General features: G+C 39.1%; 1 protein-coding gene across 4 annotated transcripts; it reads right to left on the bottom strand.

Annotated features, from left to right (window-relative positions):
* Positions 1-6,538: 6,538 nt before the first annotated feature.
* Positions 6,539-14,719, bottom strand: LOC137936433 (mitochondrial import inner membrane translocase subunit TIM17-2-like). 4 transcript variants are annotated; one of them, XR_011109536.1, is made up of 4 exons: positions 14,610-14,719; positions 13,386-14,204; positions 7,186-7,328; positions 6,539-7,064 (listed from the first exon to the last, which is right to left on the bottom strand). XR_011109536.1 is itself a non-coding variant. In XM_068781098.1 (4 exons), exon 2 carries the CDS (start codon positions 14,066-14,068, stop codon positions 13,397-13,399), a length of 672 nt encoding a protein of 223 aa, XP_068637199.1. In that variant the 5' UTR covers positions 14,069-14,204; positions 14,610-14,719; the 3' UTR covers positions 6,539-7,064; positions 7,305-7,328; positions 13,386-13,396. The 4 variants fall into 4 exon arrangements, 3 of the variants coding, with proteins under 3 accessions (XP_068637199.1, XP_068637198.1, XP_068637200.1); XM_068781098.1 differs by having other exon boundaries at positions 7,305-7,328; XM_068781097.1 differs by lacking the exon at positions 7,186-7,328.
* Positions 14,720-14,956: the final 237 nt, after the last annotated feature.

The following is a 14,956-nucleotide window of genomic DNA, read 5'->3' as shown; positions in this document are numbered from 1 at the left end:
TAGTCGCTAAAGGCTTTACTCAAAGGGAAAGCATAGACTATAAAGAGACTTTCTCTCCGGTATCTTCAAAAGACTCTTTTAGAACAATAATGACACTAGTGGCTCATTTAGATCTAATGCTACATCAGATGGATGTCAAAACAACGTTTCTCAATGGAGACATTGATGAGACGATTTATATGGTACAACCAAAAAACTTTATATCTGGTGATCCAAAGTCTATGGTTTGTAAATTGAAGAAATTCATCTATGGTCTCAAACAAGCTTGCCGTCAATGGTATCACAAGTTCCATCAAGTCATAACCTTATACGGTTTTGAGGCGAATGTTATTGATGACTGTGTATATCATAAGTTCAGTGGGAGTAAATACATCTTCTTGATATTATATGTCGATGATATTCTGCTCACTAGTAGAGATATAGGCTTACTGCACAAAACCAAGAAATTTCTGACGAAGAAATTTGAGATGAAATATCTTGGTGATGCCTCTTTTGTATTAGGTATACAGATACTTAAAGATCGTTCTCAAAGGTATCCTTAGGTTGTCACAAAAGAGCTATATCGATAAGGTAGTGATCATCGTGGTTTAGTCACGAATGTAATGTGATGAAAGTTACGGTGGTTCCATTATTAATATATACGATGGTTCCATTATTAATAATATATACAGATGCGTGCCTCAAGAATTTGTGATATAATTGATTCAGGAATGATATGTAACCCAAATGGGATATTGTTAGAAAATTCACATTTCCTACTTAAATTTGGGTAACATATTTATTATGTAATTATATTTTTATTTTTAATAGAATGAGCTGAAATTAAGTTATCTAATTTTGTTAAGCCCATTAAGAAATTGGCCATGGATATGGGCCATTTGAGTAGATACCATAGGGAATTATGGGAACCCTATATAAGGAGACACAAAATAGTTATGGTCCCTAATATACTAAATCATACATATTTCTTTCTCCCCATCCGGAAGAGAGACGAAGGTCCTATTGAGGAATAAGGAGATTTAGTTGAGGAAGACCACAATACCAATCATCTGTTATTATCATTCGTCAAATAGATACCGCAACAGAAAGATGAAATTTCAGGTATGTATTCAATCCTAATTTTTTGGTATGTTGTAAATTCTGAATTATGATTCACTATTGTTTTTCAACACTACCTTCAAGATGGACCGACCAGATCGCAAATATCAGAGAAGCACGCCCGTCCTGTAGAAAGCAACCCACGGAAATCTCAGTGGAGGCGAGGACCCCCCAGATACCCCTGCTTCAAATCTCAAACAGGAGTCTCCCACTGAACAACGATGACAGTGAGTCTTCGTTCCCATCAGGAAGAATGGCAAACCATATATCTATGATATCTTGCAGACTGATACCTCCGCCACTTCTCACTTTCTTTATCAAAAGCAGGTGGCCAGCGAAGGAGGTCTCTTAAGTCCACATGGAAATGAATTTCCAGTTGACTCTGCATGGCAACTTGTGAACGCACAACCAACTCCAGGCTCGAAGTGGTTGAATAAAAGCGCCCCTTCGTCCCCAATATCACTATACTACCTGATTGCGATCCCAGGAATGTTCGTCGGATTGCGATCAGAACCCCTGTTTAGATTCTGCGTAAGCAACAAAATCTGTTCGATATTTCTTTCCCGATACACGGAGACGACAAAATTTTATATATAGATTATATCCCGTGAAACCTGGGGATACATCAAATCAGAAAAGAAAAAGGCCTCTTTCTATACTGCAGCAGAACTTGCCTTTGAATTTTTTAATATTTTTTTATAGCTTTGTTTGCGTAATCACGATCAATGGAAGATTAGCAAACAGAAGATTTACGATGGGTAATTCAGCTGAAATGTGAAAAAGGAAATCTGCTCGACGAATCCAAAGATGCTTTCGTATCGTCTTCAAAGGCCAGGAATCTTATAGTGTATCGATTTGCCCATTCGGCTGCTTTGCTGGTTTTTTTCTTTAAATACTTGCAACGGCATTTACTTCCTTGAGAGCGCCATTGTAAGTCGTGAAAGCCTCAGTTAATGAACCAAAGATTCAATGAGCTTGCATGTTTAATAAGTAGTTCCTTTCCTGTACATACAGTGACTTTTAAGGAGTAAAGAGAGAAGAAAATGCGCCTTGGATATTTTGATAGCAAGAAACGAGGAAGAAGAAGAACGTCGGTAGAGTTGTCACCATCAGCCCATCCCCATAAATCTCCTCTACGAGACATCACATGATCGACGGTTCTAATTAATGCCCGAAAAAGTACGTTTGTACCCAAGGACATAACCGAAAGGCAGAATTTTGAAGGGCCTGGTGTTTGCGTAATTAAGTCCATTATTTGGGCCCAGTTTAACTCTTTCTTCCCTTTAAAATGGTCACCCTGTCTGGTTCTCCCTCTCGGAAACAGGAAACGGCGAGCGGGAAGATCGAATGAGAAAAGAGAAAATACTGGAGGATAGGATGCTGGGGTACATGCCAATGGCGACGGGGGACGACGGTTTGATTTCGCCGATCCTCGGCCAAGTTTGGTGGTTCCGCCATCGGCTCTGGTGGCTCCGTCGATGTGCGGAGACAATCTCATGCAGCGTAGCGGCTTGAAGAGCCTATGCGGAGACAACCCCTACCTACCTCGTATACTCTGTATATATACGGCAGACAGGGTTAAGCCAGGCAGTAGCAGCATATTCATACGTAATCGGAGATCCTAAGACGCGACAAAGTCGTCTATTGGCCCTAAGAGGATTTTTTGTTCCTTTACAAGAAGCTAATACGGTGGATTCCTACGCTTTTTCTTCCTTTTTTTCTTTTTAAATTTTTTCCTGTTTTCAATTCTGATGTCTATTTGAGAATGTCATTGAGGGAATGGAGAAACAACTTGGTGTAAGAAATTTTCAATTTTGGTTTCATCTCTATTAATATGAATGTATTTTTGGATGGAGCTGGGAAATCTTAACTCGATTGTAGGCCTGCATTCGTCGGTATTTGTGTTGAAGCTCCTTTGATTGATGAAACGTTTTCTCCTTCCCTGAATGGTTGTTAAAGGCGTTCTAGTATTTGAAAGTTTAGGTCAGTTGATTTGGCTGCCTTCTTATCTGCGTTGTATTTTCTGGGAATGTTCAACTCTTCACCTTGTACCCCGACCAATGGATTTTCTTTTCGTTTAAACCATGGAATAGGTGTTTTGCAAGCCATGCACAAATTCTTAGCCCGGTGGAAGCAGGTCTAATATGCTACTAATTCCATTTCATAATGATCCTGTTCTTCTCATTTTAGCCATGGATGCTCTTGTAATAACCTCTAGACCTTTATTTTTTTTACTTTTCTTTCTTATTAATGTAAACATTTTAGCTTGGACTGTGTTTTCTTAATGTAGTTTTGTAGTGTTTTTTTTTTTTTTTGAAGCCAGAGATGATTAACGTCTTCTTACATTGATAAATTATTTTAATTTCTTTCAACGCTTATGACTTTTGCCACATGTTCACTAACCTCAAACTGATCTTTATGCACATTTCAAGCGTTATTATGTTTTTGTGCTTCAGTCCCACAGAGGGATCTCACTCGTCTTTGCTAACTCTGGTTTCACCTTGTTATGTTTTTTACTTGTAGCCTTTTTTCTTTCTTTTTTTCTTTTGCTGTATCTACCTCTGCTACTGGTCACATAGAAGTGATGAAAGTTTTGCCATATAATTTTCATACTGCATTAGGGTTTACTGCTTGGAAAGAAGAATCTGTTGATTTAATACCTACTGATGGATATGAGCTTCGGTTCTGAACGGATGGGGAATGTTTACTGCTTGGATAGATATGGACCATCACGCAACTTATGGTGTTCTACTATTGCATCTCTTAAGTCAACGAACATGATTATACCTTTGTACTGGGGCATTTGAGTGTATTCAGTACCATGCATTTACTTCTTATTGAAATTTCTCGGTCTTTCAGTTTGTGGTACCCCTTCTCTTTCTTTTTCTTTTTTCTTTTAAAACAAGATTAGTACTGATTACAAATTCTTTTCTTTTGTTTTAATTCAGTTTGATTCAACCTGGTGCGAGGATGGTTATGACTAAACAGTAATTGTCTGTGTTATTTGTTGGTTTTGTGTCCTGTGCACCAATGATCTTTCATTTTCCTGGACCATGCAAAATTGATAATTCATTTACAGTACAATGTTTTTACCATAAAAACTTCTTTGGAGATTCTATAGCAAACATTACCTTAAGTCGCTCTACATGGTCCTCAGTTTTATCCATCTCGGTAATCAGCATTGGGATATCAAACTTGATCAATAACTGGTTTTGTAGTCTTTGTATATTTACCCACTCCTTTCAACTGATCTAGTTTAATTCACTGTTGTTGCTTTTATTTTCGTTGTCAATAACAATATGGCTGCTAAATGACATATTCTTGTTCTTCTCCACATTCTAGTTTAGATGCAGCTTGTTACACAAATGAAGGCAAAATACTGTGATTTTTTTTGTTGTTGTTGTTGAATGATCAATAATGTATATGATTCTTTTCACATTTATAGAAGGCATGTTAAAATGTAAAACTGAAGCCTAAAAGGACCTGGAGAAACAATTGAAAGACGTCCTTCCCATTCTGGTTGGTACCATTTATATGTCTTATGTGTTATGATCATTATGACTGGTCATTATGACAAGAGTAGAGCTAAAAGCTCTCATCGGCTGTCATGTCTCAGTTTCCATGGTATTTGTCACAAAATGTAGTTGTGATGTTCATGTGATTGCTCAATAAGTTGGAAGCATCTGTTTGTTCTTTTGTTCGAATTGGCTGGTGAATGTGTATAACAGTGTTAATCGTCTTTTCTTTGTTTATCTTTTGGTTCTCTAATCATTACATAGCCATTGTTCTAGAATTGTACCCAGTTTAGAGACATCAAAATATTAAGATTGCATCCTTAGAAAAAAAAAATGTTTTTCTCTAACTAGGACTACTTGAGAGAGATTTATTCAATTTATATCAGACTGTAAATCTTCTTTCCAGCATCTACAATGAGTGCTTCATATTCTATCGAGTGGCTACATTTGACTTGTACTGTAAAGTTTCCAACTTATAATTACTACGCTTGGGCCCTTTTATGGAAAGCGCCCTGTTATGACCAACTTTTGGATATGTGATGATGATGACTGGTGTAGACAATACTGTGTGGACAGAAAAAGGATTTAACCGCCTTGGAGATCCCCTTATGTCCTTTATTAAACTCACTCGTTTCAGCTCCTCAGCCTTATGGAAATGCTTCATATGGTTCTATCTTCCCCCAATCCTATGGGTTCTCTAGGATCGTTTGCACCAGTTGACTACATGGGGCAGAGAGGTGGGGAAGATCTTGGATTCAACTCTGATGGACCACGGATTGAGGTTTTTTGTTAATGAATCCGTTTATATGGTAGACTTCAGTTACTGTGGAGAGCTTCTTCTTTTTTTCTTTTTCTCGTGGCCGCAGTCTCTTACTGTTTTACCAGCAGGGAAGAAAGTGATTAATGTTATGTGTGGAGTATCCGACAAGATTATGCGAGCTCATTTTTAAAGGAGTCGATGAGACATCCCCATCCTTTTCTTCAGAAGAAGGTTCTCTTCATTATATCATGTACGAATATGTGTCTGAACCAAAATTCTTCGAGGCTGATTTTTCAAATGAAAATGATAGACATCATTACCAGATAAAGCAATAACTATTCAAAAAGAAGGTTTTTTATAGTAGTAGTGAAGCTGCATTATGCTGCTCAAACCTAGTGAGCAAATGCAGTTTCTTGGAAACTCACCTTGTAAAAAGTTGAAATACCACTACACAAATGCGATGTCACCTAGGGTCCGAAATGTCGTCCTGATTTTCTGTGCTTCAGTCAGATTCTTCCCCACACGTTCACTCTTGTAATGGAGGTCCTCCCGGTGCTTGCTGCTCATCGTCAGTGGTTCGAGCCATCTAAGTTTCGCAATTTGGCTCACAATGAGACATATATTCGGGTAGAAGCATTCCCGTCCCGTCTACCGGGAAGATAAGCAAGGTACTGAAAACTCGATTAGAATTACCTGAATCAAGTTTAAAAATGCTAGACCAACCTCAGTTAGCGAGTTAACCAAAAGACATGATTGAGGCAAGGACGGAGAGCTATTAGAGCTTGTGAAAGTTGCGGATCTGCTACAAGAAAATCTGAGCCCAGCCGTGTGCCTCTTGCATGACCTGCTAGTACACTCCTGAAACGCTTCTCTCACCCACTATCGGTCCTCACCTTGGTATTTTTTGTCTTCTGTTTGCTTTCTCAGCATCCCTCCTGGCGAGATGTTTTCGGTCAGGTTGAACAGTCAGATTCGTCTTTTCTATTTTTAAAGTTCACTCTGACTTCAACTTTTGAATTCACTCAAGCAACACAAAAATAAATGAAGGGTGAGACCTATCTTTAGTCGGATTTATAGCATTAATCTTCACTTCCACAAACATAATTATATTAAACTTCTTTTTCAGTCTGCATAATTTGTTTTAAGGTATTGTGCCCATTAAACATGTGGAAGCATATATGATACTGCAATTCTCATATCAAAGATATAAACAAAACTGAAAGGTATATTTGTATTTTGTCCTCAATTTCTCCTATAATAAAAAGATAAAAAAAAAAAAGGGATTACAGACCTCAATTGGTTACGTCGGCATGAGTCCTAAGCAAAATTCATCTTTTGCATGAGAAGACACTGTCAAAAACTAACAGAACCAGAAATATCTTGTCATTGGAACTCCAAACAGCAATGAATTTGTCCGACGAGGGTCCCTTCGTGCAGCTAACCTCCCTCTTCCTACTTGATCCACTAAGATCTCAAACACTATTTTTGTAGTGAACTTCATAATAATGCAACTGTGAGTCTGTTACAGTACACCCAAACATTCCCTCTTACACAGCTCTCCTTCAAGTCCACATGCGATTACAACGGACCAAATTAGTCACACAAACCTTAGAAATGTAAACCCCAACTTCAACCCACAGTTATTTACCAATAACAGAAGCCATCGATAACTCAAGAGCTTTTATGGAAAGCTGCCAAAAAAAGTAAAATACAAAAAATCAAAATGTAACTCTTTTTCTTCATTTCATTGTCATCATTTTATGTATACATAAACATCATAAGCATACAAGCATGACATAAGCCCTCAAGTACCTCAACTTACTGGAGAACTCAATTAGTTGAGTTACCCATGAAGTTCTTCGGGTGCTGAATACAATTCTATGAAGAAAATTAAAACAATCAAGCCAAATATAAGATCAAAATTGCATTACCGTCCCGTTCCATCTCTTCAAAACCTAAATAAGAGTAAGAAAAAGATCACTTGAGTCTTTTATTCATAGAATATTGACACAAGCAAATTCAGTATCAAATCGAACAGCCAAAAAGCCAAAAGAAGTTTTCAATATACAGGATTATTCAGTATAAGCAAAACACACACATGAGCAGATCACCTCCTGAGCGGGCAAGGCAAGCAAATACTAGAGTCATTATTTCACATTACCCGAAAATGCAGGAATGAGAAATAAAATCTTAACAAAGTATTAATCGACAACCACTGAAAAACGATGTATTTAATTTCCCAGGCTTGACATCAGAGACGAGCACAGAAATATGTAGAAAGTCTGTTATGCAATCTGCTGGATAAATACAGATGTAATAACCTTTTCCTTTTTTTCAACAATAGTGACAAAGAAAATTCTAATTAGAAAAGCTGCCACAGGGACAGAAGATGAAGTTTAGCAACTTACAATACATGGAGGAAGCAAACCACGATGGACATACAAATAGAACACACCAAAAACATGGAGGAAGAACAATAAATGAACAATGGCAAAAGCCACGGAAAGGTAAAAGGAATGTAAGATGTTATCAGCTCACTCCAGCTGGAGGCAACACTGTTGGTACACCTGGTTTATGCTGCCATAAAATGGATAGAACGCTCAAAATATCTGCAATCTCATCAAAATGCCTTGGAAAACCACCCAGGATAAGAGGTTCTTCACACAACCCAATTAGTAGCAGCTAAGGTGCCCTCAACCACAAGAAAAAAATACCCCCAAATAGATGCAGCCCTGAGAGGAGGGCCATCATCTGAGTGACAGTGGACTCGCACAAACCAAAGGGCAGCAAATTATGCAAGAAGAATAATTCCCAAGTCATCCCAGATGACACCTCCACTGGTAGCAGGACCCAGATTACCCAGTGAACGACCATGAAAGTTTAGTTTCAATCAACCAACCACAGGGTGGAGCCAAGTAACTGGACTTGATGTCATGGGGGACAGTATTACCCACCATCTTCCAATTTCTTCTGATTAGGGAACCAGAAATATTAGAGAATTCAGGATTTTTTCTTTTTCTTTTTGTGTTGATTACACAAGCAGGCACACCCCTTATCCCCAGTGAAGCTTGAACCCAAGACCTAACACTAGACACCCCCATGTGACCATTAAGCCAAAAGCCCAAGTCACATATTCGAGGAATTCAGGGAATTTATCAGCCCAGAAGAGGATGCAGTGCATGTTCAGTTTGATGACTGCCCTGACAGACTTTGGAACCTCAAAAGTGTCTCCAGTAAATATTTCATGTGATAGCCACAAAGGATACAAGCTAGAAATTGTCATTTTCCCCATGCTACAACACTTGCTTGCATAAGAAGATTAGGAAGGGTCATGAGGAAGCATAGTTGGAGACACAAATAGAGTAAGAAAGCACTCCAAAAGCTCCTAGCGAAAAAACAGTGAAGGACATGACCTACAAACTTTTTGAAGTATCCACACAGCTTACAGGTTTTGACACAGTTGATCACCCTTTGAAGTGTGTGACCATTGTCGATGCACGGCTAAGCCAGGTTAAAGCCATAACGGGTTATGCCAAGGGACTAGAGCCATTGAGGGATGCAGGATAAAGCACCATACTGTTAAAATCACTGATATACTAGCTTAAAAGAAGGTTAAAGCACATCACATTGAAAAGTACGAATGAAGTATCCACTTACCTGAACCAACAATAGTTGGGACTAGTTCAAGCCTCTGAAAATGATTATAAGGATGATGCCAGGAAATTAGAAATCTCCTAAAATAACCCCTCAGGTCATGAATCTGAGTATTCAGTAACAACTACATAGTAAAAAAACGTTTTTGGAATAATTTCAACTACCTAAATCAATATATGCAATGTGCTCTAGAGAAACCGTTGTATCTAATCTTGGTAATCATCAGGTAGAAAATTAAAGATGTCCATCAGGAGTTTGTTCATAACACATACTACAGTAGGGGATTTTTCTCAAGACGAAAAGCAAAATCCACAATACCAGCCAAACCTTCAGTTCATTTCATGATGCCCGTGTCTTTTCCAACACAGCCAGAAGTCCCTTTTACTGGTTATCCCATCCTGCACATCCTCACTCAAGATGGTTATGACTGCACATGTTTTTTTAATTTCACATTCTTAAATGAAGTATTCATGATTTATCATTTTTCATATAAAAAAACCAATACATAAAGTTGGCCAATCCCTTGATTTCAATATCCCTTATAAGCCATAATCGTACTACCAGTGATCCCAATGACAATTGTGAGTGTCCCCAGTAATCATAGAAAGATCACCATCACCACTACCCCAGTACCACGCTTACAATCCACTCCTCTGCAATCCAGTTTCCATAGAGCAATGTTGCCAACACCTGTAGAACTTAATACCCACAAAGCTGCCTCAGACCTTATTTATTTTAAAAAGAGCATTTCAGCAATATCACAGAAATAAAGCTGCTTCATACTTAGAATATCTTGAGAGGCCCTACTCAGATTGTTGAACTTTGTGATGTCCTAGTGATCCTTTGGCCCCGGAGTGAGTTTTGCTAATGCTTAGTTGGTATATAGATAAAGATGGTATACCCATCAGCAAATTTGTTAGCACTCTTATCCTTGTACAATGAGGCCACAGCTGTTCCTACTCACACCCATTTTGTACTTTGTAATCCTTCTTTCATTGAAAAGTCAGTTTGGCCTCTATTTCTTAATCAAAAAATTGGTAAAAAGTGACATAGTCATCTTTAAGCAGCTAAAGAGAAGATGTCATAGAGGAGCAGACCTTTGCACGAATCTTTTTTTTCTTTGGAGAGAACTCAGAGAAAAGGGAGCGAAGATGCCCCACATGTCAGGTGAAAATAACCAAATAGAGAGAAGAAAGCAAATCAATACAAAACCAGGAACCGTGTAAAATTAATCTTGTCCAAATACAATTAAGTCATTAAGGGCAGCCTCCTCCTTAGCTAACTTATCGCATCCAAATTGGCAAACCTAGGACCCTGGATCCAAGAGGTCAAGAGACTCATTGATTTAAGTCTGAAAGTTCCTCAAGGTGAGAGAGGAAACACCAAGGGGGTTCAGATTCATTGCTGCACCAGCTAATGATTGAGCAAGAGTCCCTGAAAGGCAAATGCCATTGAGACCACCACGGGTTTCTGCTGTAAAGGAGTCGGTGAAAGCAGGATACTGCCTCCACTATCCTGAAAGACCACCAGATCCTGCAGGACCCTTTTCTTTTTTTTTGTGAATGATGAGAATTTTTTTGTGACACAAGGTATGGAGCCTCAAGCCAAAGAAGACTAAATAAGGAGGGAGGCTATAAAAGAGAGAGAATTCAGAGAAGTGGATTCCCTTTTTAGCCAGAGAGGAAGCAGCCATGTTTCTTGACTGCGTGGTGTGAAGCTAAACAATGTGTATGGAGGTAGCCAAGAAATTGATTTAATCCATTATTAGCCGCCAACAAGGGAAGAGGAGGGGGGGGGGGGGGGGGGGGGGAGGTTGCATTTTTTTGCATCAGCTTTTTTTTTTTTTTTGAAAAAGATGTATTAATAAAACAGAAGAAAATTACAAAGTTTAAGGGAGCATTTCCCTTACAACCAGTGATTGTAGGGTAGCTCCCTGCCTAGCAAATACATCCGCCGCTGAATTTGCGGATCTCGGAATATGGGTCCAACAACAAGAAACAATTGAGGTAATATCTAAAATTTCCTTAAATGTATCCCAATGTCTCCACGGAGGAGAAGACACTCTCTCACACCATCCAATCACCACTTTAGAATCCCCTTCAACTTGGGAGGGGCCCACTGCATCTTTCTTTGAAAACACGAAGACCGGAGAGGAAAGCCTGTAACTCTGCATTCGTAGAGTCAGAAATACCAAGGGGGCCCCGCTCTACAATTGGGAGAAAATGAGCATTCTAGATGCAATTCTGAGGCCAAGAAGTGCTCCAGAAATTTCAGCCACCATGTAGTATGGGGCCTGCATAAGAGAGAAGAATTTTCCTTGAGGGGCCTAGAAATGGAAAACTCCACCGTATCCAAGCGGACCGGACCTACCAAGGGAATAACCATCAAAAGTTAATTTGATGGAGTCCATGGAACAGTTTTGCGAACTCCTCCAAGAGAACAAGCTCCAATTCTCCCTAATGAAAACACTAAGGAATTGGCTGAGCTCCTTTTGCTGGCAAGCCACAAGAGAATGAACTGATCACTGCTTTCGAAAATTCCCTCAGGACATCCAACTTTTCCCCTAAACATTTGATTTCCTTCCTCCCCAAAGGATCATGAAATGGTTGCCGCAGAAACTCTCCATAAGATTGTGTGATTGTATGAAATGCAAGATTGTTTAAAATGCAATCATCTTCTCTAGAGATGTGCAGCAATACGATTCTCAATTGATTACAATGGTCTGAGATTTCCACACATATAAGCAAGTATCCATAGAGGCAGTGAGTTTCACATTTGTGGACCCTCCGTAACTAAAGGAAGCATTTCACTGCAGGAGAAATAGCTTCACTCCATTTGTATAGCCCTGGTTTCTCTTTCAGCTGCATTACAACAGCTTAGGGGGGCAGAGAAAGCTAGGAAAATACTCCCCTCATGATAGCAAATGACTTCCCACTACCCTTCAGACGCAGGTCGCCTAGGGAGGTCCCAAGGAATCTGTCATAACTAACTTAGAGGTGGAGGAACCGAAAGGGATTGTCTAACAGTTTTTTTTTTTTTTTTTTTTTTTGAGAAAAAGAGATTTCATTAAAAGGCTCAAAGGCCAGCAGCAAGCTGCAAAGCAAGAATGGGGATGATCACAACAAGCTTTGAATTTTCATTTTGAAACAAGCTTCATATATAACAATTTTATTATTCTCAAACAGAAAGCTGGTCACTATTTTTAAATTAAAATTCTTTCTCAAAAATATCTTCATATTAAAGCTATCTATCAAAAAAATCTTTAAATTAAAAAATTTCTCACAAAATCTATAAATTAAAGTTCTTTCTCAAAAAAGCATTAAATTACAATTCATCCATGTTTCACTTAAATACAGTTTATGTGCAAAAGCCATATGTTTACATTTATCATCATTTTTTAAAAAAATTTCAAGTTTGGGAATTTCTTAAGTTCAAAAAAATCCTCCAGGACATGTTACAAGAGACGAATTCGTCATTAACATGATCAACAAGCAAGGTAGGGCTCATCCTGTTTTTTTTTCTTTTTGCTTTTCTTTCTAAAAAGAACAGGTAGACTAAACAAATTTTAACTCTACTTAAAAATCATTTCAACTTCGAGCTCATCCTGTTTGACATGTTTCAACTTCGAGTAGAAAATGCTAGCAATGAGATCCACTCAATTATAAACTGATTCAAGACTTCAATCAAGGGCCAACTCCACACTCCTATTATGAAGACCTGACTTTTAGTCTGGTATATGCTTTCAGATGTTTATTAATAGAACCAATCAAAAAATAAATTTACCTCGGCACTGGCAATAATCAGAAAATACAGCAGTATTTCATCCAAATTCTAAATCAGTAAAAATTTATCTTTGACTACTATGTTTCCATGCCACTACTTCCCGGTGAATATCCCAAACTCAAAGAACATAAGAAATTTGTGCCAAATTCACTGACACAAAGTTATATGTGCCAGAATTTTCATATCCACTGGTGATTTCAGGCGGTCACAACAAATTTCATGTAAATGGCAAACCAGATGAAACATTCAAAACAAAGAACTGTTGAGGTATTCATAATATTCAAAAACAAAAATGCACCATAGATACACATGAAACTCGTTCAAGGTTTCAATGCAGCAAAAGTCAATTGGATGCAGACACGGTAGCAACTGTCAAAGTCATATAGATCACAGGTGCATAGACACAAGCACCCATACTTGAAGAAAAGGAAGAAGCAAGACAAGAACAACTGATTAAAAATAACAGATGAACTGACATGTAAACCATATTTCTCAAGAAACAAAGAAGGAACCTGATGATAATCAAGCACCCATATAAAAAGATAAAATAAAAGACAAAAAGAATATCCTCCTACCTCTCCTAAATTTACTTGTACTCAAAGGTAGGGATTGGGGTACTTGGGGTATCAAAGCTCTCCAAAATCTCAGTCTTACTCCCACTTGCACTAGGTGTTTCTTTCTTCTTATCACCACCAAAAAACCCTCCAAACCATGAGGTACTTGAAGATGATTCTCCAGTAGAATCTGGTACATGAGAGGAAGCTGGAAAAGGCTGTCCCATTGGGAAACCAGGCCCACCAGCCATGTTAGGAATGGGCTCCTCCATTGGGAAATTCTGCGGCACACTGAGCATTTTGTTCAACATGATCCCAGCTCCCTCAATGAGGGCAAGGAGAATTCCACCAAATGCCGCTGACCTTGCCGCAGGGCCAACCCCTTGCCGCATCTGCAAGAAGCCACCAGTGGCAGCCCCGGCAATAATGGAATTCCAGGGATCTTCCTTCTGACGGACGTATACCATGGAACAGTCGAAAACGGAGAATAAACCCCCCCAAACAGCAAATGACCCACCAACACGGGGCGCGTTCATACGAACAGCCTGGGATCCGCCAAGAAGGCGCTCTCCACGAGGAGAATTATACACGCCCTTGATGAAGTGAAAAGCCGACCCACCGACAGCACCCATGCCAAAAGCACCGCCGAGGTCATCAAGAATACGATCGGGGCAGGGCTCGCGGGAAGTCTCTGGAGTTCCCATAGCCAAACAAACAGGAAAGAGAAGTGCTTTGGGGTAAGCTTTATAGCTTAACGAGAGTGTCGACCGTCTCCTCCACCGAGTGGAACCACAAAATCCTCTCCACGTATGGCGTCTTCAGTTTGCCCGCAACACCCGTCTGTCAAGGAACGTATTTTAGAATCTTAAAATTTTGGTATTTCAGAAAAAAAAAGTACAAAATAAAGCCAAAAACCAAAAGATCAAAAATCGATTTTGCGCAATCCAAGAAACCAAGCTTCCCAATCACACAGGGCAAACAACTAGATTAAAGATAACAGAACCCCAATCGTCTCTTTCTTTTCCCTAATTACATTTCATAGTTCAAAAAAAAAAAAAAAACACTGGTCTGAGAACGATGAAATTAAACCTATTTCTGTAATGAAAACGAAGAAGAGAAACACAAAAACATAAAATACAGGTCGTAGAAAGGAACAAAATACAAGAAGGAAGATGAAAAACGAACAACAGAACGAAAAAGGATAAAGAAAGAAGTCACTCGAATAGATGAGGTAGATAGACTCACCTCAAAGGATCATGCACTGAATGATAATAGCTTGAGAGAAAGATGAAGAAGCGGAGAGTGAGATACACCGTCGGAGGAACCCTACTTTCGGGTTCTACAAGGATTTTATTTGGACAGAGGGACTTGGAATCTTGGACCATTGGACCGGTTGGAGGCTCGTGATGCATGACAAAATTGACCCGGTTGAGTTAGCGTTCAAATTAAACCGGTCCGCTGCCGCTGGCCCGTTAAAAGCGGAAGGGCGAAACTTCCTACTTCCTATGACATGTTTCGCTTGCGTTATTGGAAGTATCTTGGCATTAGGGAAGTACTTCTCTGTAGAGCTTCCTTGCTTATTTTCCTTCCGA

Source organism: Aristolochia californica, unplaced genomic scaffold, assembly GCF_029961685.1.
Source record: "Aristolochia californica isolate CCGP_79_NKW_82.1479 unplaced genomic scaffold, dmAriCali1.0.hap1 SCAF_7, whole genome shotgun sequence".
NCBI lineage: Eukaryota > Viridiplantae > Streptophyta > Magnoliopsida > Piperales > Aristolochiaceae > Aristolochia > Aristolochia californica.
Note: the sequence above shows the minus strand (reverse complement) of the source record. Positions and strands in the feature narration are given on the sequence as shown.

Bases quoted from the DNA above. Each gene is read 5' to 3' on its own strand.
- LOC137936433 (XM_068781098.1), bottom strand. From the start codon at position 14,068: ATGGGAACTCCAGAGACTTCCCGCGAGCCCTGCCCCGATCGTATTCTT.